At 40.4% G+C, this 26918-nt stretch overlaps 1 protein-coding gene across 18 annotated transcripts in view; it reads right to left on the bottom strand.

The window, feature by feature from the left end:
* UNC79 (unc-79 homolog, NALCN channel complex subunit) overlaps window positions 1-26918 on the bottom strand; it is a 310032-nt gene that overhangs the window by 93844 nt on the left and 189270 nt on the right. For 12 of the 18 annotated variants that reach the window (XM_055097973.2, XM_063596389.1, XM_008958226.5 and 9 more), the window contains exons 23-28: window positions 20151-20308; window positions 16439-16620; window positions 13219-13420; window positions 10572-10751; window positions 9029-9094; window positions 892-1178 (exon numbers count right to left, since the gene is read on the bottom strand). In XM_055097973.2, the coding sequence (XP_054953948.1) occupies window positions 892-1178; window positions 9029-9094; window positions 10572-10751; window positions 13219-13420; window positions 16439-16620; window positions 20151-20308 (1075 nt within the window). The remainder of the gene's footprint in view (window positions 1-891; window positions 1179-9028; window positions 9095-10571; window positions 10752-13218; window positions 13421-16438; window positions 16621-20150; window positions 20309-26918) is intronic. The other 6 variants (XM_057299779.2, XM_034938047.3, XM_008958225.5 and 3 more) reach the window with 1 other exon arrangement.

Raw genomic sequence — 26918 nt, 5'->3', positions numbered from 1 at the left:
TTGAGTGTGTAATACCAAATGGAAAGTAGCTGAAACACACAGAGAAAATAAGGCTTTACGTAGCTCCAAATTTAGCTGTTTTACACCAAACAAAGTATTGGAACATGTGAATATTAGAACCTCCTTCTAACTGGAAAGATTTCTTCAGTAAGATACAATTGAAATTAATATAAACTAAAATTATAATTTCTAACATAGAATTAACAAACCAAATTTAAGTATTTTTGGTTAGGAATTGAAAAAAAATAAGCACAGTGATCTAGAAACCAAATATACTGGCTGGGCGCAGTGGCTCACGCCTGTAATCCCAGCACTTTGGGAGGCCGAGATGGGCGGATCACGAGGTCAGGAGATCGAGACCATCCTAACTAACACGATGAAACCCCATCTCTACTAAAAATATAAAAAATTAGCTGGGCGTGGTGGCGGGCGCCTTTAGTCCCAGCTACTTGGGAGGCTGAGGCAGGAGAATGGCGTGAACCCGGGAAGCGGAGCTTGCAGCGAGCTGAGATCACACCACTGCACTCCAGCCTGGGCAACAGAGCGAGACTCCATCTCAAAAAAAAAAAAAAGAAACCAAATATAGTAAAATGATTATGTAACTATCATATCAAGGTACAGACACTCTTCATATGCTACAAGGTTAGCATCTTTCTCTCACACACACACACACGCACACAGTCTCTCTCTCTGTCATTCTCTGTCTCACTATTCCTCAGCCAGGCTCCCAATTCTTACTAATGTTCACATTCCCCTCCACATACTCCTGCATAACACCAAGCAATTTGTACAAACCTTTATGCTGAACCAACGTTGGCTACATGGTATGTAATGCCTTGCTTCTACTAAAAGTATAAAGTTGTGACTTCTGAAAGCTGTTATTACACTTACTTGGGCAATTCCTGCAATGAATGCATTAAAGCAAGTTGACAGGCGCATTTTTTGAGGTGCAATCATGAAGCAACCTTCCTGCTGGTCATAGCCGAGTAAGACGTACAGGTGTCGCTTGACCGTGTTGAAGGCCTTTGCGCTGCTGATGTCTGACTCGGCGCTGCTTTCATCCTTGGCCATGAACTTCATGAGCACTGTAATCAGCTGGTGAACTGTCTGGTGGTCGATCCCAGCATCTTCTGGGAGCAGGTCCTTGATGGTGTTGTCATTCTCAGGAGATTGTTGTCCTGTCAGTAGAAGAAAGGCTGTCAGTGGGTGGCTCGCTCACAAGTGAAGTGACACTAAAATCTCTCTTAGATATTGATAAGGCACCCTTGTTTCTGCGTCTACAAAATTTTCTGCTCCAGACAGACTTTAAGAAACTTAAAGGCACAATATGGCCTAGTAGGCAGAGCCCTAGTCCAGGGGTGAAAGTTATTGTATTCATCAACAACCAAGTAATCTGGGAGAATTAGGGAATGGGAATAAAAATAGGGTGCTATGAAGCAATATTATCCTGAAACAGCAAGACAAATGCCTACATAAATTTTGCATTTAGCAAATTTTTTAATATGTTGGCAAAGTTTTATCCTCAGTGATAAAGGAAGTTTCCCTTCTAGCTTTGTAAAATAAGCATGTAAGAATAACTACAAAAATTATAGTCTAAAATCCACTGAGGGCAAAACCACTGGGTTATTTTGTTTAAATTATTATCTCAATTTAGTTATGTTCATTAATCAGCTAGTGCAAAAAACAAATCTTTTCCAAACCCTGAGATATTAGCAATAGGTACTCTTTTAATGAAATAGTCAAAATTATAAATAGCAAATTATAAGCCCTGCTGTATGTCATGAGAAACATACAAGGAAGGGAGAGGACACAAACAGAAAGAGAGCGAAGCATGAACTTTTAAAAACAGAAAAACACCACATGAAGGTGAGCGGAAAGTTCACATGGAAAGAAAAAATACCTTCGCCCTTGGCCTCCTCTTAACCTAGTAAATAACAGCATCTGAGCAGCTCCCTGACATTGACTTTCTCTGTTATTTTTCAAAGTCAGAAGTTACCTTGTCTCTCTTTGTTCTTCTGCCCCTTCTTATCAGGTTTGGTTCAGGACTTTGGGAGAAGGAAGACTGATATTTGCTCTTCTATATTTATGGTTTGGGGATTATTCAAAATACTCTTGTCCTTTTTTTTTAATAAGCAACATTAGAATTTCTAAATTGAAAACAAATGTTTTGTCTGGTGGGTTAGATCAGCACACTGGCATTCTCATCTCTCATTCTGCAAGGAAACATTCTACTAAATGATGACAAGCTTTGGTTACAAACCATTATAAACGAAGCCTTGGTTACACCCATTATAATTATGGTATAAAGGATGCAACAAAGAGTTAGGCAGTAATTTATACCTATTAACTCCTCAGTTAATTTGGCAAAATCTCAGCCTTCCAGGACACAGCCAAGAGAAGCGAGGCATAAGAAATGTTTCTGGGAATTGCAGAAATTTGCTATCTCAAGCCCAAATACTTTTTCTCTGGGATAGGAGCATGAAGGTCAAATTCGGAATTTACCAGTTCAGACCTGCACATAAGGTAACAAGCTTAGTTGTTGAGTTTCCCAGACAATCAGATGAATGTTGGTCTGTTCAAACGTGAACTGCTGAGAAGGGATAGTTGACAGTAAGTGAAGAGGCAACAGAGGCAGCTTAGTGTAAGAGCCTCTAATACAGAGAAAACCATCTGACACACTTTAGTATGATTCCAGGACACTCACACTTTTCTGTCTCATAGAATCTGTTCATGAAGGAATGAGTATGTACGATGCACTTTAGAGAAACTTTTTATCAAAAATTATTCAAATAAAACCTAAGAATTTGTTTATTACAGTGTTTCACATGCAGGGTGATCAATAAATTGTTAATATTATAATTACTTATTAGGCATGCATCAGGAAAAAAATCAATGTATGTGGAACACCCTATTTCAATGAGAGGCTAGAAAGGTGAAGCATCACAGCATGTGGTTCATAATATATGATTTGACCAAATACAATACCTATGTAAATCCTTGTAAGGCAAAATAGAAAAAGTTTACAGGGCTATTTCTTCAGCATTGAAAAATAGTTTACTCAGGCTGGGCAAAGTGGCTCACATCTGTAATCCCAGCACTTTGGGAGGCCGAGGTGGGAGAATCACTTGAGCCCAGGAGTTTGAGACCAGCCTAGGCAACATGACAAGACCTGGTCTCTACAAAAAATACAAAAATTAGCTGGACATGGTGGTGCACACCTGTAGTCCCAGCTGCTTGGGAGGCTGAGGCAGGAGGATCACGTGAGCTTGGGAAGTTGAAGCTGCAGTGAGCTGTGATCATGCCACTCTACTCCAGCCTGGGCAACAAAGCAAGACCTTGTCTCAAAAAAAAAAAGAAAGAAAGAAAAGAAAAGAAAAATATTTACTCTAGATTTGTTTTTCCACTAGAGTATTACTTTACAACTAGAAGGCCATTATTGCTTTGGACATGTTTGGGCCAAGAATATGACAGGGTTCCCTGCAGGGTTCAATGTTATTGTGGCAGCAAGTAATGGCTGTTATAATATAGCTTCAGTCTTCAACTCCTTTTAGCTCTGGGGTGCAAGGTTGAAGAGAACATGTATCACTCAGTCCTGCTCAGCCACCTCATGTCCACACTGGCTCAACTCCAAAGTCCCAAAGCTAAAAATTGGAACTGGAGAGTGTATGAGAGGAAGTTGCTCCTTTGTTTTATAGTGCTGAGAATCAAGGGACCTCAATACAGAAGAAAGGGAGCTCCCAGCAAGGCCCAGTTGGGACCCTGCCCCTGTTTCCTTCCATCCCAATTCAAGTCTAGAAAATAGACCATCAGACTTCAGCTTAAATATTTAAAAACTCTTCTTCTCGTTACAAGTGGGCATGTTTCTAAACAATGTGCAACCCTGAGTTTTCCCATCACATCATATTTTCCTGATGACTGTCATTTCATATATGCCCATCTCACTAGATCATTTTCACTGATCTTAAGTTTGCTGCTTTCCCTGAATAGCAAGTAATGAGTAATCTTTAACAAATGTACTGAAAAAAGGATGTTTATGGAAACTTTTGCATAAAAAAAATTTTAATCTCTTTTTATTCTAATAATTTACCCCTCCAGAGTGGGCTTTGCAAATCTGCACTTCGTTTATTGCCTCTCTTTGAAATAGAGTAAGCTTGTGACTGGTGCACTCTTCATAAAGACAAGTTACCTTAATCAAATCCCTAAGAAAAATGAGTTGTGGATAAGCTGAAATGTTCTCCATCGATAAAGACAATATTAATGTTTTAACCTAGAAAAGGTACGAAATTTCCATTTCAAAACTAAATGCCTAGAAGCATTTTCTCTAAGAAAACAAAACGCTTAATAGTATTGAATTCTAGTCTGTGAAATTCCTATATCTGTCCTAACCATAGAGATTTAACATGTTAAAGGGTCTGACTTTATATTTTCTATAAAGAGAAAATATATTTATAATTATAATTATGGAGGCAGAGCTATTCCTACCATACCTTTAATGTGGACTGATTCCATGATAATCTGCCCACAGAGCTGTGTAACTGATTGAAACTCCAAAGTGTAATACAACATTATTTATTCAGATGATTTGAAACCAGGCAGGATCAGGATCTGCTTTTCCAGACTTATCTCCTATTATTTCACCCGAAATGGTCAACGTTCTTACAAGCTGGGCTACTCGTGGATCTCAGAATGGAGCCAACGTTTTTCCCTCTTTGCTCCTTTGCTCATGGTGCTCTCTTCACCTTGCAAGGTGGTTCTCTACCCTCCCCCAACAATTTTGTGCTATAAACTGGTCTCCAAAAGCCATTCTTATTAGATATACCCAATATTCCTCTCAGCAATTGGATGTGATCCCTAAATTCTTTAAATTTCTAAGGACAAGAAAGGAGGGAAGACAGGAGAGAAAAAAAGAATGGAGGAAAATTTCCTTTAGCATTTTCCTAACTCCCATGTGGCCAATGACAATTATGCAAGGCAGAACATTTTGTGTATTCATTTGCCTTAATACTCCAATAAGAACATAGGCTTCTTGAAGGCAAATGACATATTTTATCCATCTTTATATCCCTCACAGAATAGGGGCCAATGTCTGACATATAGTAGATACTTATTATACATAAATGTCTGTCAAAGTGTACTAAACTCAAATAAATATGTCAGAGCTTACATTCTGTATAAGAGAAAAATTGATAAAGTCCCAAAGCAGCAGGAATATTGGAACATTTCTCTATGTGAACTGACTCACTGACCCCTCTGCCAAACCAACAAGTGACAATTAGGTAGAGGAAGAAAGGATCCCTCCATGAGCTTACTCTGCACTTGGTCCAGGGCAGCCAATGAGTAAGCACTATAAATGAGGTTCCATTCCACAGGCAGCTCTCACTACACTGCCTCACTCATCTCCCTGCTTCCTTACCTCAGTTTTCCCTTGTGTGTGCACACATCCACAGCAGGGCTGGAAAGCTGGGGCAGTGGCTAACTTCATATCCTCCTATGATCCCCATCCCTGCCTTTTCTCCTTCCTGTTCCACATCCTATTATCATGTGTTTATGTCTCATCCACCAATCAAGCCTGGCTGAAAAGCCACCTGTCCATGAGACCTTCCCTGATGTCTCCAGCTGGTAGAAAGCTCCCCTCCCTTTGCATTTGACATGACTCATCCTACGTACTGTCACTTTCACTCAAGATGAGAGTTTACTGATGTTCATACTTAATATCCCTTACTTGGCCGTAAGCAAGTTAAGAGTATAAAAATTTCCGAAGCACCTTTGTATTCTTCGTATTTCCTAGTCCAGCAGGTGAAAAATAAATATTTGTTGAACAAGCATTTGTGGCACACACCTCTGATCCAAGCTACTTGGGAGGCTGAGGTGAGAGGATCCCTTGAGCCCAGAAGCTCAAGACCAGCCTGAGCCACATAGCAAGACCCCATCTCAAAAAAAGTATTTGTAATATTTGTTGAACAAAAATTGTCACTTCCCAAAAACATATCTTCAAACAAGAGTATTCCTATAAAAACAACTGTACTCTGACTGTACAACTGTACAACTGGATCTTAATGGTCAATAGGCATTTTGCAAGTTAGTGAAGAAGTGAATCATAAACCATCTGTAGAAAGAAAGAGCCCAAAGAAAAGCTATTTGGAATTCTAGGCTGGGACACTAAGGAGACAGGAAAGGTCAATGCAAGAGTGCTTTATTGATCCTAACTAGTACTGGGCACCTTCTCTTATGGATACAAATGCAGGCCAAGAGATCTCCAGGTTTCTCTGCAGGCTGAGGCAGAACTTGGAGTACGCGAGTCCCACGAGAGATGGGGATAGCTCTGGACCAATCTGGGGTCCTAACTGGCAAAGTCTTTTGGTCTGGACACTCATGGCCTTAAGCCACTCTGTAGCAGGCCTGAAAGCCCAGGCCAACTCCATAACCAGACTGGTGTCCTCACGTCCCACAGGGCAGAAATACCCTAAGACCAGTTCATCAAGAGGTAGTTGTGGTAGAAAGAAAGAAAGCCAAATCCCTTAGATGTCAGCATCAGTTCTGATCCTAACTAGTTAGTCATATGTGACCTTAAGCAATCACCAAAGCAGAATCACTTAATCCCTCACTACATTAGTTTTCCTGTAAGTAAAGAGATACTATATATACAGGAAGGATTATCATTATTACATACCTATTATTGTTTAATTATGTGTTCCAGGCGATGAGGAACATGATATAATTAAGCACCCTATGTTCACATGGGATTGATACCATTAGTTCAGTATTGTGCTTATATAACATAATAATTGCTGCATTCTATTCAATTAATCTTCATCAGTATTCTAAATATAAGAAGACAAAATTTCCTGGTTCTTACAGCACCAGTGAAAGTACTCCTTATGTCTAATCATACAAATTGTAGATTAGCAGTTAAAAAGATTGTGTATCCCATCAATTAGGATGAAATGAAGGTGCTGAATTCCTACGGGCAGTTACTTGCCTTGTTACAGAGCTCAGGACCTCTGGGCTTGAGACCCAGATCAGTCACCAACAAGCTTGTTCTTTTGTGAGAATCAGTTTCTTCCTCTATAAAATGAGACTGTTAACACATCACTAATGTTTCAGCTATAAGATTCTATGAATTTTATTTAGATGCACAAAGCCTTTGATTTGAAAAGTCATAGAGGAATGTGACTCTCTGCAAACCTTGAAGAGTATACTTTCTATAGAAAACAGAATTTTCTATTCCATTTTCTGTGGGTATCATGTAAAGGTTAAGATCAGAGAGTCATAAATTGTAAATCCACTGCCAAAAAGTTCAACCTAAACAGCAATTAAATTTAAATCTTGTTGTATAAAGGGGAATCTGCTTTATTTCAAGTCTAATCAATAAGAGGTCCGCAAAGAGGAGCTCATTACTTGGATCAAAAAAAGTATGTTCGTTAAGTAGCAAGTTCTTCAGTTTCCATTTAATTACTGTCTTAAACCATTCTCCACAATCTTATGATAAATCTGGCATGTCCTTGCTTCCAAGTTAGAAACAGTCAGGGCCCAGTAAATAATAATGCAAAAATGGAACCCTACAGTAGTTTGAAATTGCCTTATAAACTGAGCCAGCTATTTCCATATCTAAGCAAGTTTTGCTTATGATGGTGTCATGTAAATTACCTTTCCTGAAGCTTTAGCTTCATATTTAATTTAAACAATGCTGTTATCTGCCTCTTTTCCATCTGGCCACTTTTGGTGGAATAATTAGATGCCTGAAGGCTTTTTTTAACTGCGAGAAACACATGTACATGTTTTCCCACAGAGATGTGAGGGGACTTCTTGGGTTGGATTGTTAAAACGGATAATTATCATGAAAGACTAGCTTCTCAGCTAAGCTTTAAGACAAAGAGACAAGCTAGAGTAAAATAAAGATAATTTATGAAACTGACTAAGAACAATCTCAAAAATGCCTCACTGAAGGGGAACTGCATGGATTTCATATTTCTAATGAAGCTTTGAATCAGAAGTTCTTATTTTTATTCTTTTAAAAAAAATCACAGCACAGTAGCGTACATGAGCGATGTGTAAGGCAAGGTAGAGGGACTCTACCAAATGTTTGCTATTCCTTTTTTCTCATCAATTTTAAAAGAGAAAAGACTTTGGCCACCATCTGCTGTCTGCCTGGATGATCTCTGGGATTTTCTCTCTCCCCTCCCACTTCGGACTCCCTCTCTTTCAAACGTCCTTTTTATAAAACATAATGATCTTTAAAGTCTCCTTACTTGAAATTTTCCTTCTGAGAATGTCTGTACCATTCTGAAACATTTATCTTAAAACTAGTAGTCTTAGATGAAAACTCAAATGTTCTATAGCATGATACATAGGTGGGAGTTACCAAATTTGTTTTTGACTAATAAGCAGGTATTCGGAACCTTCACAATCTTCCCAGTGAGTCACGGCACGATTCGTGTGGAATCTCCTTGCCAATGCCCTCTTAGGCTACTTCATGATAAATTGTAATATATCACAGAACATCAAATGATCATTAAACTGTATCATGCTATGGTCCTCCAAACAGAGGAAATTCTCCTTTCTCTGAGAAACAGAAATGCATGTAGAGTTGCAAAGAATCAGGAATGGCTAAGGGGATGAGCGGATGACAGTGGTTCAAATGTATAACCTTTTAAAATGTAAATGAAATGTATGGTTTTCCTATAGCAGATATATATGAACAAAATATTTCTATGTGTAAAGACACATACAAATATAAATACTATGGATAGCTCTAGTCATACTGGCTCTCTGGGGAAGGTACAGACTCAGGTGATATGATGCTTCTTACTGGACCAAAAGTTAATGGAATCAAAAGTCATCTGTTAATATCAAAATGGAAAGAATTGCCATATCAGGGGCTCAAACACTTGAACATCTGGGGTAAGACCCTTTTGAGCTTGCAAATCCTAGGTATATCACCCTGGTCCAGTTAGAGACACCGCATTCTCTACCTTGTCCACCTGTGATAGACACTTGTACATGGCCCTTCAATGTCAGAAGTACCCACCTGGCGTCTGTTCGGGTGTCCCACCGAGAGCTGGAGCAGACTGCTCATGCCTGGTCAACCTCATAGCTTAAAAATCAACAACAACTCTATTTAAATAAGCATTACAGACAACTGGAGCCTAGAAAATATACTCAGTGCTAACTTTGTGGGATAGTAGGGGCAGGTTTCATTTTTCTATTTGAATTAACATCACATAAAAGTTGTTTATGTAACAAACGTTTTGCAGTTTTTATCTGAACCATAAGAACATCCTTCAATGTTACTTCATCTTCAAAATTGTCATGTGAATTAATGAACAAGAAATAACAATAAATAAACTTTATATTCTAAACTTATCAGTTAGGATATAAATAGAGCTGGGAAACTCATATAAAATTTGTTATTTATTTAATCTAGGTATTGGTTTCTAGGATTTAAACAGTTTCACCTGGGGCCTAGCACTACCACTGGCTATTCTTAAATGATCACCTGTGATTACCTTTGCTCCCTGAAAAACTGGGTTATTGATTACTTAAAGAACTTTCATTCATACTTAACTCTCCCAAAGTTTAAAAGAACACATTTCCATAGCTTGTCATAAAATAGAGAAAATGTAATGAATAAAATCAAATCAGATTTATGATTATAAATGGTTATGTTATATAAGGCTGTATTCTAATAAATGCCAATGAAAAACAGACCTTTCAACTTCTGACAGGATAAGAAATAGGTTTTGGGTCATTATTTTATTTACTTCACAGTGATTATTTAAAGATTAAATCATTTAATACATTTTACAAGTTAGTAATATATTTAAACATATTCATTAGTATGGTGATTTAGTAATGAATTTTTAATTATTTGTCCTTCATGAGTCATTACTAATCATTAGAGTTTATCTAGTCATTTGGTAATTTAAGGAAAATTTTATTCTCTTTAAAACTATAATATAAAGAAAGACCTTTTATAGAGCAAGTATATATGGTCTTTTTAAAAATATTGGCAATGAAGCTTATTTTTATTTATAAATTATCTGGTGAAGATGAGCAGAAATTCAATTTCTCAGCCCGATTTCTCTATTTCAAAAGCAATCATTATTATTGGTTTGTCTTAGGGGGCTTGTGTGGCTGCTTCTATCAGACATGAAAAAAAAAATACATTCCAAATTTCAACTGTCCCTCCTTAGCCATGATAGGTCTTATTGTCTAAGTCTTATTCAGAAAGCTCTTAAGATACAAGGCTGGTGGTGCAAACTTTGGTGTCCTAGGACTTAGGAGCAAATGTTTCTTCCAAGTTGCATGCCAAGCATCAATGCATTTGCTGCCTTTTACATTTCAAAAACATCTACTGTTGGATCAGGGCTTTGCTACCCCAGCAAACTAGGAAAAGCAACCCTAGGCATTTATACCCCTGAGGTGATTCTCTAGGGAATCTGAAAGCCAAACTTATTGAACAAACTCAGTTTGCTAAACATGCTATACTCTCTGTGAACATTCAACAAGACAAATCAGCCTCAGAAAGACATTAAACAGATTTAACGGAAGGATGAAAGAAGATACTCAACGAATTTTGGAGGTCAGGGTCTCAGGGAGGGAGAGCGCCCTCTTGGATTCCACAGGCCCTTTCACGCTGTCCCTCAGGGAACGTACACTCTTCTGGCGGTTTCTTGCAAAGCGAGCTCTCTTGATCTTCCATAAGGCTGCATCGCTGAGGTTAGCAACATTGGTCCTCACAGCAGTGATGGCTTTGCAAAAGGAATTAAAGAGAGTATCACTCTCCTTTACATAGGGCTTTGTAATCCACCTAGTCTAAAACAATCCATCTGTGTAGAGTTTCAATATTAAAATACATTTTTCATGGATATACATCTCCCTCTATGATGAGTGCTACATACAAAAATGACTATTGCCTATCATGATTTTTTTTCTGCTTAGACCACAAGATTAAATTACCTAATTTTGTTATCATTGGATAGTTGAGTGACAAAAGTCTTTTCTCCACCTATTCAGAGCTGTAGGTAACTGATTAATAACTAAGCAAGAGGCCAGGTGTGGTGGCTCATGCCTGTAATCCTAGTAATTTGGGAGGCCATGGTGGGAGGATCCCTTGAGGCCAGGAGTTTGAGACCAGCCTGGGCAATATAGCAAGACCCCCATCTCTACAAAAAAGGAAAAATTAGCCAGGTATGGTGGCTCACCCCCATAGTCCTAGCTACTCAGGAAGATTAGCTGGGAGGATTGCTTGAGCCCAAGAGTTGGAGGTTGCAGTGAGCTATGATGACACCACTACACATCAGCCTGGGCAGCAGATTCAATGCAATTCCCATCAAAGTACCATCATCATTCTTCACAGAGCTAGAAAACCAATTCTAAAATTCCTACAGAACCAAAAAAAGAGCCCACATAGCCAAAGCAAGACTAAGCAAAAAGAATGCATCTGGAGGCATCGCATTCCTGGAGTTTAAACTATACTACAGGCTATAGTTACCAAAACAGCATGGTACTTGTATTAAAATAGGCTTGTAGACCAATGGAATGGAATAGAGAACCCAAAAACAAAGCTAAATACTTACAGCCAACTGATCTTCAACAAAGCAAATAAAAACATAAAGTGGGGAGAGGACACTGTATTCAACAAATGGTGCTGGGATAATTGGCAAGCCACATCTAGAAGAATGAAACTGGATACTCGTATCTCACCTTATACAAAAATCAACTCAAGATGGATCAAAGGCTAAATCTAAGATCTGAAACCATAAAAATTCTAGAAGACAACATCAGAAAAACTCTTCTAGACATTGACTTAGGCAAAGAGTTCATGACCAAGTACCCAAAAGCAAATGCAACAAAAACAAAAATAAACAGATGGGGCCTAATTAAACTAAAAAGTTTCTGCACAGCAAACGAAATAATCCGCAGAGTAAACAGACAACCCACTGAATGGGGAAAAATATTCGCAAACTATGCATCTGACAGAGGACTAATATCCAGAATCTATAAGGAACTCAAACAAATCAGCAAAATAATAATAATAATCCCATCAAAAAGTAGGCAAAGGACATGAATAGAAAATTCTCAAAAGAAGATATACAAACGGCCAACAAACATATGAAAAAATGCTCAACATCACTAATTATCAGGTAAATGCAAATTAAAACCACAATGAGATACCACCTTACTCCTGCAAGAATGCCGTAATTTAAAAATCCAAAAATAACAGATATTGGTGGGGATGTGGTAAAAAGGGAACACTTTTACACTGTTGGTAGGAGTGTAAATTGGTACAATCACTTTGGAAAACAGTATGGAGATTCCTTAAAGAACTAAAAGTGGAACTACCATTTGATCCAGCAATCCCACTACTGGGTCTCTACCCAGAGGGAAGGAAGTCATTATAGGAAAAGACATTTGCACATGCATGTTTATAGCAGCACAATTCACAATTGCAAAAATATGGAACCAGCCTAAATGACCATTAATCAACAAGTGGATAAAGGAAATGTGGTATACATATGTACCGTGGAATACTACTTGGCCATTTAAAAGAATGAAATAATGGCATTCACAGCAATCTGGATGGAGTTGGAGAACATTATTTTAAGTGAAGTAATGCAGAAGTGGAAAACCAAATATTGTATGTTCTCACTTGTAAGTGGGAGCTAAGCTATGAGGATGCAAAGACATAAGAATGACAGAATGGAATTTGGGGACTTTGGGGGGAAGGGTGGAAGGGGGGTGAGGGATAAAAGACTACACATTGGGTACAATGTACAATGCTTAGGTGACGGGTGTACCAAAATCTCAGAAATTACCACTAAAGAACTTATCCATGTAACCAAAACCCACCTATGTCCCCAAAACTATTGAAATTTAGAAAGTATGCAAGAGTGAGTTTGCAAGGTGCAAATATGCTTCCTAAAATTGCTCACAAATGTTATAAACATAATGACTGAATCATATTTAGGGAACACACAGTCATAAATGGTTATCATAGGTCAAGGAAATGAAAAGAATTCTGATTTTGGAATGCCAGGATATGCTTAAATCTATGGATTACTACAGCAGCTATTCAATAATCATTTAATGAATTGAGTGCATGAGGTCAAGGCATCCTCTGTAGAGGAATTAAACGACATGCCAATGTCTTCTGTTTGTCTAGGCAAGCACAATGGGAACTGCAACGGTTTACAGCAAGTTCTTCATTTTACTTACTTGTAGGAAAAGGAAATTCCTTGTTACAATCCAAATGTAGCTGGGCTTCCAAAGAAAGCGTCTCAAATCTATTGACAAAGAACTCCCAGCTCAGAGCAGGAATATCCTGCTTAAGAAAGTGCAAGAGTAAAAGCTTGCTCAAAATTGTGGGTCTGTCTTTAACCACAGTATCAAACTGGAAGTCAAGACAAAGACATAGACCCTGGGAAAGAGGAGAAAAAAAAAAAGAAAAGAAGAAAGTCAGATATAAACATCTAAGTTACTTCAAAGCCGATATACTAGGCAAAGTCAATGAAACAAGGCAGCCTACTCAATTCAAACTTATAATGTAGAATGATCCCACTGGAATCTTTTTTGATTGGAAGTTTTGGTAGGAAAGAAAAATGTAGAAGAGGAATTTATCTTCCTTGTAGAATATCTCTTGAATTTTTATTCAGAAATCTGAACTAAATGCATGCTATTGGTTTTCTAATGCGTTAAATAATAACCACTTAATCCAAATACCCTCAAGTCAATGCATCTGGGTTTTTTGTTGTTGTTGTTGTTTGTTTGTTTCTTTGTTTGTTTTTTGAGATGGAGTCTCACTCTGTCGCCCAGGCTGGAGTGCAGTGATGGGATCTCAGCTCACTGCAACCTCCGCCTCCCGGGTTCAAGCAATTCTCCTGCCTCAGCCTCCCAAGTAGCTGGGACTACAGGCACCCGCCACCACGCCCGGCTAATTTTTTGTATTTTTAGTAGAGACGAGGTTTCACTGTGTTAGCCAGGATGGTCTCAATCTCCTGACCTCGTGATCTGCCCGCCTTGGCCTCCCAAAGTGCTGGGATTACAGGCGCGAGCCACCACGCCCAGCTGCATCTGGTTTTAATGCCTGTAGTCATTAAGAGAAGCGTACTTTCAAAGTTACATTTTAGAATACACAAAAAGATGGTCTAGAAATCTACTTTCAATCCAAAATTTCATGATTCCGAAAAAAGCAAAGTCACCTGGTTTTCTTGGAATGTGAGTGGAACATAGAATGTTAATCAAAGTTGGAATGGACTGAGAACCTGTTCCTCTAGTGTCTGAGTTTACCATTCCCCCTCTTTTTAACAGAATGAGATTTAAAAATTGCAATTCATCCAAACATCCCATTCATTAATTCAGCTGTCATCTAATGAGTGCCTCCTATGTTCCAGGCCCTAAGCAGGGGTAGGACATAGAAGTACCTGGTAAGATCAACAGAGAAGAACTATTCAGAAGTCAGCTGGAGATTTTACAAAAAAAAGAATGTGCCACAGGCAGCATAACCCTTCAGTCTTTCAGGTCGTGCAAGCTTGCCCTTGCTTCTTGGTCTTAAAATGCAGGAAGAAGTTTACACTGGATTGGGAGACAGTGTATGCACACATACACACACACACACACACACACACACACACACACAAGTATGTGGACTGTATTATAAATCAGTGCTGAATTTCCTCTGCAGATAACTAGCTATGTGACTCTGAAAAGGTGGCTTAACCTTTCTAACCCTCAGCATCTCTATCTGTAAAATGAGAACACACAAAAGGTAACTGTGAGGATTAAATAAGATAATGCATAACAGGACACTTTTAACACACTGCCCTGGAAACACAGTAGCTATCTGAGGAATGTTAGCTCTTGCTATCATTAGTTGAATAATAACAACAAAATAATAAATCAGATGCAACATGGAGAAACAGTAGATCAGAACTTTGGAGGCTCTAATCTTGATTTTCTCACTAAATCACTTTGTGTCCTTTGATAAGTCACATTATCTCTCTGAGACTTGGTGTCTCCACTAAAAAATAAAGGTTCCAAACAAGATAAATATACCACTCTCTCCAGGTCTCATATTTCTTGTCTCTTTGGCTTTAATTTGTGAAGTTTTGTTATGGTAGCATATTTACCTTCTCATGTTTTACTTTGATTAAAATTATAATTCAGGCCAGGCGCAACGGTGGCTCAGGACTCTAATCCCAGCACTTTGGGCGGCCGAGGCAGGCGAATCACTTGAAGCCAGGGGTTCGAGACCAGCCTGGCCAACATAGCAAAACCCTGTCTTTACTAAAAATACAAAAATTAGCCAGGCGTGGCGGCGTAAGCCTGTAGTCCCAGCTATTCAGGAGACTAAGGCATGAGAATCACTTGAACCCGGGAGGCGGAGGTTGCAGTGAGCCGAGATCGCACCACTGCACTCCAGCCTGGGCAAGAAAATGAGACTCTATCTCAAAACAAAACAAAGCAAAAAACTATAATTTATCTGATTTCTGTTAGCATCGAGGCTCTAACAACAGAGGCCTCCAGCCCAGGAGCTAGCTAAGTGGTGTAAGATAAACCAATCTAGTTTTAAAATCTGCCACACACACACACACACACACACACACACACACGTTATGCAATAATGACATCTGTCCAAAGTAATATCAGCATATGAACAAAGACTGAAAAGAAAGTATCAACAAATGGGCCAGGCAGTACAGCTCATGCCTATAATCCCAGCACTCTGGGAGGCCAAAGCGGGAGGATTGCTGGAGGCCAGGAGTTCAAGACCAGCCTGGGCAATATAGCAAGATCCTGTCTCTACAAAAAAAAAAGTTAAAAATTAGGTGGGTGTGGTGATGTATACCTGTTGTCCTAGCTATTCAGGAGGCTGAGGAAGGAGGATCACTTGAGCCCAGGAGTTTCAGGCTGCAGAGAGTTATGATCAGCCTGGGCAACAGAGTAAGACTGTGTCTTAAAAAAAAAGTGGCATCAACAAATAACAACAAGGGATCTTTTAGCAAGGTGTGGTTCTGGTATATTTCTTCCAGTTAAAAAATCTCCATCATCATCATCAATATTATATGTGATGCTATGGTCTGAAAATGTGTGCAAGGGCCTCACCCCCAAATTCCTGTTGAAACTAAATCACCAATATGATAGTATTAGGAGGTGGGGCTTTGAGAGATGATTAGGTCATATGGGCAGGGCCCTAATGAATGGAACTAGTGCCCTTATGAAAGAGGCCCTAGACACAGCAAAGGCCCCATCTATGAACTAGACAGCAGGCCCTTGGCAGATAATCTGCAAAATAAATTTCTGTTGTTTATAAACTACCCAGTTTATGGTATTCTGTTATAGCAGGTCAAACAGACTAGGACATGTGACAAACAACGCAATGATTTAGTAGTGCTGACACAAACCACCTTCAGAGCAGATAACACACATCACATGTCACCTGCAATGCTGGCCTCTTTATGGTGTCAAGCAGGAGACCAGCTCTGGTAGCCACTGCGGGGTTGACATCCTCCACTGCTGTCAGGAAGCAGCAGAAGGCATGTGCCAGGGAGTACTTCAGCAGGTGGTTTTTGGTTACTGAGTGAATATCCAGAAATCTACAAATTACAGCAACTTTTTCCACTGCAATGTAAAAGAGAAGGCAAAATACGTAAATACACACACACCTACACGCACATGCATACACATTTATTTAGCCAGTCTGAGAACTGAACTCACAGACAAAAAGTTAACTCTGGGTCTCCCACATGGTTTACTTTAAATCCCAACAGGAAAGTCTAATACCACCATCTCGAGTGTTCCATTTCATCTGTGCAGCAGAGACTCTTTCTACTCAGAGCAGAACTTTTTTTTCCCATGCAGCCTTGATCTAACTCTGGGTTGTCTTTTACAATTTTTTCATGGTCTTTCTCTTTGTTTAACTTTCAGCTATATTTCAAAATATTCCAAATGCCTCTATGCTTCTTTCTGTGGCCATTCCATAGAAGCTCTGCAGATAACAGAGAGAGGTAGGAGGTGCCCACCAGTCCTGGCTCTGGGTTCTGGTCCCCTACTCTACTCTTAGCAGGTCGTGGTGTGAAATGGCAGACCAAATAGACATTTCCTGCGGCTATCAAAGCCAGGTATTTCTTCCATGCTATAAATATACGCTTACTTGATAGATTTCTAATTATTCTGCAAATCAATGTTAAACAATTCCAGCCACACTTAAAGCATGGCTTTATAAAAAGTTACAACAGCTAGCAAAGCAATATAGTGCAATGCAAATTAAGATGTTTCAGTATTTTGCTTAAGCTGTTGCAACAGCCTAGAATATTCTTTTGTTTGTTTGTTTTGTTTTGTTTTTTTGAGACGGAGTCTCACTCTGTTGCCCAGGCTGGAGTGCAGTGCCACGATTTCAGCTCACTGCAACCTCTGTCTCCCGGGTTCAAGTGATTCTCATGCCTCAGCCTCCCAAGTAGCTGGGATTACAGGCAGGCACCACCATGCCCAGCTAACTTTAGTATTTTTAGTAGAGACAAGGTTTCACCATGTTGGCCAGGCTGGTCTCGAACTCCTGACCTCAAGAGATCTGCCTGCTTTGGCCTCCCAAAGTGCTGGGATTACAGGCATGAGCCACTGCACCCGGCCTACAGTATTCTTCCTATTGACATTCTACCATCCTTAGAGAATCTCTGCTGAAATTCTGTTTTGTAAAGTCTTCTCTGATCTCCTAGAGTGGCCTTTCCATCCCATGAACTCCTGTAAAAGTACTACTCATTTGCATATCATTAATTTACATATTGCATTTGTGTGCTCAGAATATGAGCTATCTATGAACACAATATGTGCTCATTATATGACATATTTTATTTTGTGGTCTTGATTATATTTATGCCTTTTATAATTTGTCAACCTCTTACATGCTTATGTTTGATCTCATCAATTAAACCGGAAGCCTCCTGAGGACAGCAATCTGCTCTTACACTTCTTTCTATTGCTCCCATAGCACCTAGCACATATCTAATTTATTCAATAAATTCACTGATTCGCTTATTTTAAAATATATATATATTAAGCACACATATGTATACCACTAAGAAACTATCTTAGGCACTTGGGAGGAGATAGAAGTAAATGGAAAGAGGAATCATTCATAACTCTTGACCTCAAAGTTAAATTGACTAAAATAGATAAGACACGTAAAACTATAGCTGAAATATAACTTTGAAAAAGCTGTAAATGCCTCTAGTGTGGTATAAATAAAATGCTATGGGAGATCCGGGGATACATAAATCACTCTCCACAGGGGGGACCTAGAAGGTGGACCTCAATGGCGGCATTTGAAGGTGGATCATGTGGAGGTGGCATTTGTGTAGGGCCTTAAAGGAAAGAGGATGAAAGGTGGAGAGCCCAGAATGGCCCCCGCGTGGATGAAGGGAGGCAGGAAGCAATGGGAACACAGCAAGGGTGTGTGTAGAAAGAAGCGCAGGAAATGAGGCTGCCTGCAGTTGCAGTCAGACCATCTGAATGGCAGTTTAAGGAGTCTGAATTTTATTCTCTAGGCATTGAAAAAAAACCCATTAAAATTTCTTGAATAGAAAAGTAACATGACCTTGGCTGGGTACAGCGGCTCGTGCCTGTAATCTCGGCATTTTAGGAGGTCAAGGTGGGTGGATCATCTGGGGTCAGGAGTTCAAGACCAGCCTGGCCAACATGGCGAAACCCCATCTCTAGTAAAAATACAAAAATTAGCCGGGTGTGGTGGCAGGTGCCCGTAGTCCCAGCTGCTCAGGAGGCTGAGGCAAGAGAATCACTTAAACCCGGGAGGCAGAGGTTGCAGTGAGCCGAGATCACTCCACTGCACTCCAGCTTGTGCAATAGAGCAAGACTCCATCTCAAAACAAACAAACAAACAGAAAAAAAAAAAAAAAGGAAAGAAAGAAAAGTAACATAACCAGAGCCGAGATTCAGAAGATTAATCCTAACCCTCCACAACATGATGCGCTATCATATATATACACTAACTAGCCCCTGAGATTCCTGTGGGCATTAAAAAGCAAGAACGTTTTGAAGTGGCCATATATTAAGGAACTGAACTAAAGGTATAATAGTTACCTCACTGATGAAACTTCCATTTCTGTGCCAAACTTTTGAGACACAAACCTACAGAACTGTTCTGAGAAGCCGCACTGTGGCATGCCGACCCTGCCTGCTACCCCGAGAATGGAACTACTAGCAGATTGGGGTGAGAGTGGGCCAGCAGACATGCGGCTAAGAGAACCCTCCCAGGTTCCTTCCTTACCACATTACTCTGAGAACCTGCTGTTCTATTTACTAGGAAATTATACCCAAGCTGCACCAGACTTGGTCCCTGATCCCTCAGTGGCAAGGGTATAGAGCAGAGATTCTCGAACCTCTTATTAAAAATCTCAATTTCTGCCCCGGCACAGTGGCTCATGCCTGTAATCCTAATACTTTGGGAGGCCAAGGTGGGCAGATCACCTGAGGTCAGGAGTTCAAGACCAGCCTGGTCAACATACTGAAACCTTGTCTCTACTAAAAATACAAAAATTAGCCTGGTGTAGTAGCATGCACCTGTAGCCCCAGCTACTTGGGAGGCTGAGGCACAAGAATTACTTGAACTCAGGAGGCAGAGGTTGCAGTGAGCCGAGATCATGCCACTGCACTTCAGCCTGGGCGACACAGCAAGACTCTGTCTCAAAAAAAAAAAAAGAAAAACTCAATTTCTGGCATCACCTCCACCTCCCACTGAGATTCTGATTCGGTAGCTCTAGGATGTGGCCAGATAATGTGCATTTTAACAAATATTCCCAGGAACCGAGGCAAGTAAACTCATAGGTTGACTGAATCCAAGCCAGTGCCTGTTTGGGAGTAAACATGGGTGCAGTTAATCGCTACACTCGGGTAACAGGCATAAGCTGGGTCTGTCCTATGCAAACCCAGACAGGACCACCCTCCCTAAGGACCACTCTGCAAAATGCTCTTATTTTAGAGAGGAAGCTCAAAGCAGAACCCCCAAAGGACACCAGCCAGCAGGAGAATGCCTTTTAAAAAGAAGGGACAAGAAAGGAGGTGCCAAAAAAGATGCCGTGACCAGACACCCGTGTACTGTGTGACCCAGAATGAGTTTTAAGCTAACACAGAGGTACCTGCTTCAAACCTCATCTTCCAGTCTTTGCTGTTGAAATTGCCATTTATGATTGTCCAGAAGATGTCAGCACCATGAGGAAGTGACAGGGCATGGAGGAGAAGAGGGACTGCCAGTGAAGACAGCTGAGAGAACTCGGATTTGACGACCCTCCACAGGCTAGGGAATCAAGGAGAAGCAAAGTGGTGACAGTTATCACAACTTTTCCAGAAAAAGATCCTGTCCTCTTAATTTATGGCAAGCGTAGTTACAAGACGGTGGGTAGGGATGCTTTTGGTGAAATTACACTCATCCACGAGAGGATAATCCTCTGACAGACGTTTCCTATGCTCTATCCTCTTAACGTGACACTGCAGAAAAGCATTTTAACTTAACATTACATTTTATAACTTAAAAATCTGCATAATGTAAATTCAGCAATATAAATAAATGACTGTTCAGTAATATACAAAGTCAAAATTAGTTATGTTAGGATGATGGAGTAATATGTGATTTTTAAAAATTTTCTTACAGTGAGCATCTGGCAAGTTTGGTTGGTTTGGCCTGCTCAGCCTCTTATGATGTCAAAGAACAACTCTTTTTCTCTTAATAACAGCCTCTCCAAGAACAGACAGGTCATCAGTCAAGCTCCCCAACCTTCTCTATCATAAGGGGGAACACAAACAGGCTGATCAAAGAACGTCAACACCCTGAATAAAGTGATTAGCTAGGAGAAGGCGTATGACCCAAGCATGGGAATAACAGAACTCTTATTTCAGGGACTGTTATGCACTCTGGGAGAAAGAGGCTCTCTCTCCTTCTGAAATCTCAGGAATGAAGGGTGATGTCAGCCTGCAGCTGCCAATGACCCTCCTTCCCATCTCACAGGGACAGCCTGTGCTTAACGGAGAAGCCAACACTTAGTTCCATTTAAGAAGCCAAGCCAGAGTTGGGCTATGAGATGGGGAGGGAGTGAGAAAGAGGAGGAGGAGAAGACAGAGAAAGAGATCCCTGATAACATCCTGCACCTCAGCAAGTTTCAGCTAAGTTCCTATCAAGTTCTACCGGAATAATTCTGAATATAATATATTTTAGTAATAATACATTATTGTTTCCATTTTTTTCAATTATTTAAAGTATGCCTTTTGGTTGTTTTTGTAGTTGTTTTGTTTTGTTTTGTTTTCTATTTGACTCCAGAGTCAATATCAGAATCAAAACTACAGTTGACCCTTGAACAACACAGGTTTGAACTGTACAGGTCCACTTATACATGGATTGTTTTCAATAAATATATTGAATTTTTTTAGGAGATTTTCAACAATTTTAAAAAGTTCACAGATGTACCATGTAGCCTAAAACTAGTGAAAAAATTTAAGGAAAAGTTATGTCGGCCAGGTGCAGTGGCTCACGCCTGTAATCCCAGCACTTTGGGAGGCTGAGGCAGGTGGGGCTGAGGCAGGTGGATCACAAGGTCAGGAGATCGAGACCATCCTGGCTAACACAGTGAAACTCCGTCTCTACTAAAAATACAAAAAATTAGCCGGGCATGGTGGTGGGCGCCTGTAGTCCCAGCTACTCAGGAGGCTGAGGCAGGACAATGGCGTGAACCCGGGAGGCAGAGCTTGCAGTGAACCGAGATTGCACCACTGCACTCCAGCCTGGGTGACAGAGCGAGACTCCATCTCAAAAAAAAAAAAAGGAAAAGTTATGTAATGAATGTATAAAATATATGTAGTTACTAGTCTATTTTAACATTTACTACCATAAATTATACACGAATCTATTATAAAAAGTTAAAATTTATGAAAGCTTACACACACAAACATTTACAGACCATATATGGCGCCATTCACAGTGGAGAGGAATGTTAAGCAAATGTAAAGACGCAGTACGAAATCATAACTGCATAAAACCAACTGTGGTACACACTGTACTACGGTAATAATTTTGTAGCCATCTCCTGTTGCTATTCAGGTGAGCTCAAGTGTTGTCTGTCTGTGTGAGCAGTTCCTCTCTCCAGTAAATTCAAATCACAGTAAAAAGTGATCCTTCGCAGTTCTCACGTCTTTTTCATTGTGTTTAGTGCAATACCGTAAACCATGAATAGCACCATGGGTCCCATACAAAGTGCCACTAGTGACGCTGGAAGTGCTCCCAGAAAGCAGACAAAAGTCACGACGTTGCTAGGAAAAGTTGAATTGCTTGACATGTACCATAGCTTGAGGTCTGCAGCTGCAGCTGCTCACCATTTCAAACAGACAATTCATCTTGTAAACAGATGGCATAAACTTACGGTATTGATAAACACAGTATGGTACTGCAAATGCATTTTCCTTATGATTTTCTCAATAACATTTTCTTTTCTCTGGCTTACTTTATTGTAAGAATACAATAAATAATGCATAAAACATACAAAATATGTGTCAATGAGATCTTTATGTTATCATAAGGCTTCTGGTCAACAGTAAGCTATTAGAGGTTAAGTTTTGGGGAAGAGAAAAGTTAGACAAGGATTTTCAACAGCACAGGGGTCAGCATTTGTACCTCCCCATTGTTCAAGGATCACCTGTATTTGTGACTTTACATAGCTCATGCTGCACCAGTAAGAGAAGGGAAGAGTGACACGTGCCATCTCCACTTTACAGAGAGCATATGGAGGTACGAGCCACTCCAGTTGCCTGTTTTTCAGAAGGCATACTAGAGCTATAGAATGAAAAGGAGTGATTTTTTAAACGCCATATGCTAAATCTAAATAAGTGGAAGTCAGACAAACAGGGACCTCATCCCAACCCTGCCATTCATAAGCTGTGTAACGATGTGCAAATTCTCTAAAGCTTTGTGTCCTCCCAGCGTGGGCTTTAAACAAGATGTGCAGAGAGCATGGTATTTAGTAGGTATGCAGAAACCTGAAGCTGCTACCACCATCATGATGACAAGGATGATGATGCTTCCAGAGCACAATAGGCCCTAGGAAGAGTGCAAAGGAAAAAGAAGATATAATTTGTGCCTTCATGGAACTTCCGGTGTAGTTGAAGAATGCAAACCAGGCAGCCCAGCTAGAAAACCATTTCCATGACAAAACCCAAGATTCGGCCAGTCCCATTCGCCTTTCCCAGCTCTCGAGGGCAGACTTGTTTGGAAAGGGGCAGAGCATCTCTTCCACAAGTCCTTTCATTGTCCATCATGGTTTTTGTGTCATGGTGGCACTTTGCGGAGAAAACCTGGCCCTTTAAGGAGAAAGCCTGGGCTATGGACCCTAAAGGCCGAGTGGGTAGTCCCGTGGCACTAACAGTCCATTTGGCAAGTGTACATTCTGGGGGATTGCTTTCACAATAAAAAATAATGCCCATTTCGTATTCCCATGTTGAATTCATGGAGCGTCTGCCTAACTCTCGACCCTATTCCTTCACTCCTTTCGTCCAGATCTGCTGATGGTCTCGAACTTCACACTGTTCCCTCCGGGTCATTCCTACTCTTCCCCACTCCAGGTCAGCCATATCTGCCCTTTCCCTTTCCCCAGCTTCTTCCTCCCACTGCAGCTGTAGAATCCCTGTTTTCTTGGGAAGAAACTTCTATAGATCCTCCACCTTTCTCATGGTATGCTTCTCTAGTGGGCTGAAGAGTGCTCCCCGAAAATTCATGTGCACTCAGAACCCCAAGATGGGGACTTATTTAGATTTCATCAGTTAAGATGAGTTCCTACTGGATAGAGCGGGTCCTAAATATAACGAATGACTAGTGCCCTAATAAGAGGAAGGGGCACTCAGGGACACACAGGGAAGAAGACCATGTGGCAAAGATTGGAGTGAGGCAGCTACAGCCAAGACATTCCAGCAATTGCCAGCAGCCATGAGAACCCAGGAGAGATGGAAGAAAGTCTCCTCAAATCAAGCAATCCTCCCACCTCAGCCTCTCAGCAGCTGGGACTATAGGCTTGCACCACCATACTTGGCTAATTTTTTGTTTCAGCAGAGATGGGGTCTTGCTATGTTGCCCAGCCTGGTCTAAAACTCCTGGCCTTAAGTGATCCTCCCACCTCTGTTTTCTGACATGCTGTAATTACAGGGATGAGCCACTGTGCCTGGCCTTAAGATTTTCTCTTGAGAGTCCAGAGTCTCAATGAGTCTGGACTCCCGTCTTCACCAGGCCAAATGACCCTTGCTTCCCAAGACTTCCTCCAGGCCTCCTCTTAGCAGCCTCTTTCTTTTGAAACCCATGACATTGATGCACAGGGTCCTCTCCCAGTTCTTTGGTCCATCAGGCACCTAGTTCAGTCTTGCTCCTCAGGCGGGCCTCTGCAGATGCCATCAGTGGATCAAGCCCTGGTCTCATTCACACCTCCTCATCCCCAGTGGCCTCTGTCTTTACTCTGCTGGATGAGATGCTGACCTCCCCTCTATAAGGCTGAGAACACCCAACTTCCCCCCCATCCCCCAGCCCATACTGACTGAGACTCCTCTGCCCTCTTTTCCATACTCTTCTCCCAAATATCAATTTTTCTGGCTTCATCTGCTTTCAATCGTAGAATGGACCCCAGAGACAACCGTTTCATCACTCTGGAATCCTCATCCCTCTGAGCTTCCATCATAACCATATCATCAGTCCCCGGTCCCCAGTAAACCCTTTGCCCATTTGCTCTCGTCCACTCCTAAGCCCCTGAGCGCCGGAGAAAAAGAAACCCAAACCCCTACTAAGGTGGTCCACTGCAAATTGGTGCTAGCTAACCTCAGCCGAACCCTAAAGCTGGTGATTCTTTGGTTATTTCTTGTTTACTTCCTGCTGCTTTCCTCGTGCAGGCTGTCCCATACTCTTTTCCATGTTCCTGAAGTTCCCAACACAATGTCTGTCATCATCTCTCAGGAGAAGACATCAACACCTAATATTCTTAAGGCTTAAGTCAGCCGTTATAAACTCCCCTTAACACTTTCTCTTTGCCTCAAAATTTATCTTCTTTCAAAGGAAAGGGTATTCTTCCTGTTTTCCACCCTACCCTTTGTTCTTGATCGCACACTCTCCTGCCTTCCAGAACTTGCACCCACTAACTGTTTTCTTTCTCTGGCCCTTTCCCACTGACCATAAATATGTTCGGATTTTCTCTCTCTCTTTTTTTTTTTTTTTGAGACGGAGTCTCTCTCTGTCTCCCAGGCTGGAGTGTAGTGGCAACAATCTCGGCTCACTGCAAGCTCCGCCTCCCGGGTTCACGTCATTCTCCCGCTTCAGCCTCCGGAGTAGCAGGGACTACAGGTGCCCGCCACCACACCCAGCTAATTTTTCTGTATTTTTAGTAAAGACAGGGTTTCACCGTGTTAGCCAGGATGGTCTCGATCTCCTGACCTCGTGATCCGCCGGCCTCGGCCTCCCAAAGTGCTGGGATTACAGGCGTGAGCCATCGCGCCTGGCCGTTCAGATTTTCTTTATCCTAAAAATCCTTAATGTCTACTCCCTTTTCTCTCTAAGTATCTGATGTTTCCTTTCCTCTTCTAACAAACCTTTCAGAAAAAAGTTCTGCATTGTGTGTTTATATTCAGTAAGCTTTGCAATGTGCTCTTAGCACTCTCTTAAATTTGGGTGCTTTCCAAAAATCTCTCTTTTCTCCATACTCATTCTAGTAAAGCACACCTCTGACTCTATTTTAAGGTCTTCCATGGATCTCCAAACATCATTAAATAAAATCCCTATCTTCAAGGCCCTTCATACTTGGGTCCCAACCTACTTCTCCAGCCTCATTTTCCATTACTCCCTTACATCCACACCATCCGGCAAAATAAATAAATAAATAAATAAATAAATAAATAAATAAATAAATAAAGCTTCGGCATCCCCCAAGTATGCCCTGCTTATTTCTGGTCCCTTCTTTCCAACTCTGCTATCTGTTTCCTCCTGACATTCCCAGGTTTTACAACATGTCCCACCCATCTCAAATCTCTACCAATGAAAATTCTATCGTTATCTCAATGCCCATTCAAGTGGTATTGTCTCCAGAGCCTTTCATCATTCATCATTCATCCAGAAATGCTCTCTCCCACCTCTGAGCTGTATAAAGCAGTCATTTATCACATTCCCTTGGATTGACAGTGACTTATATATACATGACCATGAATCTTAGTTTAACCAAGACTGTCGAGTTTATATTCATCCTCTTGGGGTTATTATGAAGACCACCTCTCTTCACTCTCAAACGTACACAAATTTGAATACTAAATTATATGGTCACCTTTTCTCTATATAGGATTCATGCCCTTCCAAACTAGATTGCAAATTCCCTAAGTACCCAGAACAAGAATGTATACAGTAAGCCCTCATATTTGTTGAATGAATAATAAATAAATAAACAAAATGAGTAAAGAAAGATAGAGCCTCAATGTGGTTTGTCATCAAGTTAACCTGAACCAATCTTTTCCTTTTTTACTGACTCATTCTCATACATATAAAATAAGGATGTTTCTGTTTATTTCCAGGAAGATTGCAAAAGTTATTTTAAGGTTTTCAGGAGGAAAAATGCTGTAAATCTAGGGTAACGTTTTATTATAATTTTCAAAATGTCTCACCAGTCTCTAAAAAATAACTTATCAGATAGTATATGGAGAGATTTAGACATCTATTAGCAGTTCTATTTTAAGTAAGAAGGTAGGTAAGTCCTTACTTAATTATACTAGGTAAATATTAACGTATTTTTTGGCATTTTTCTATATTTTCTATATTCTTAAGCCATCTAACAAGTGAAAGGCATACAATAATTTTTACTTTAACTTTTCTATTTATTCAGTATCAGGCAAATGGAAATTACCAT

This window comes from Pan paniscus, chromosome 15 (genome assembly GCF_029289425.2).
Source record: "Pan paniscus chromosome 15, NHGRI_mPanPan1-v2.0_pri, whole genome shotgun sequence".
Classification (NCBI taxonomy): Eukaryota; Metazoa; Chordata; class Mammalia; order Primates; family Hominidae; genus Pan; species Pan paniscus.
The sequence above is the reverse complement of the archived record's forward strand: the minus strand, read 5'-3'. Positions and strand labels throughout refer to the sequence as shown.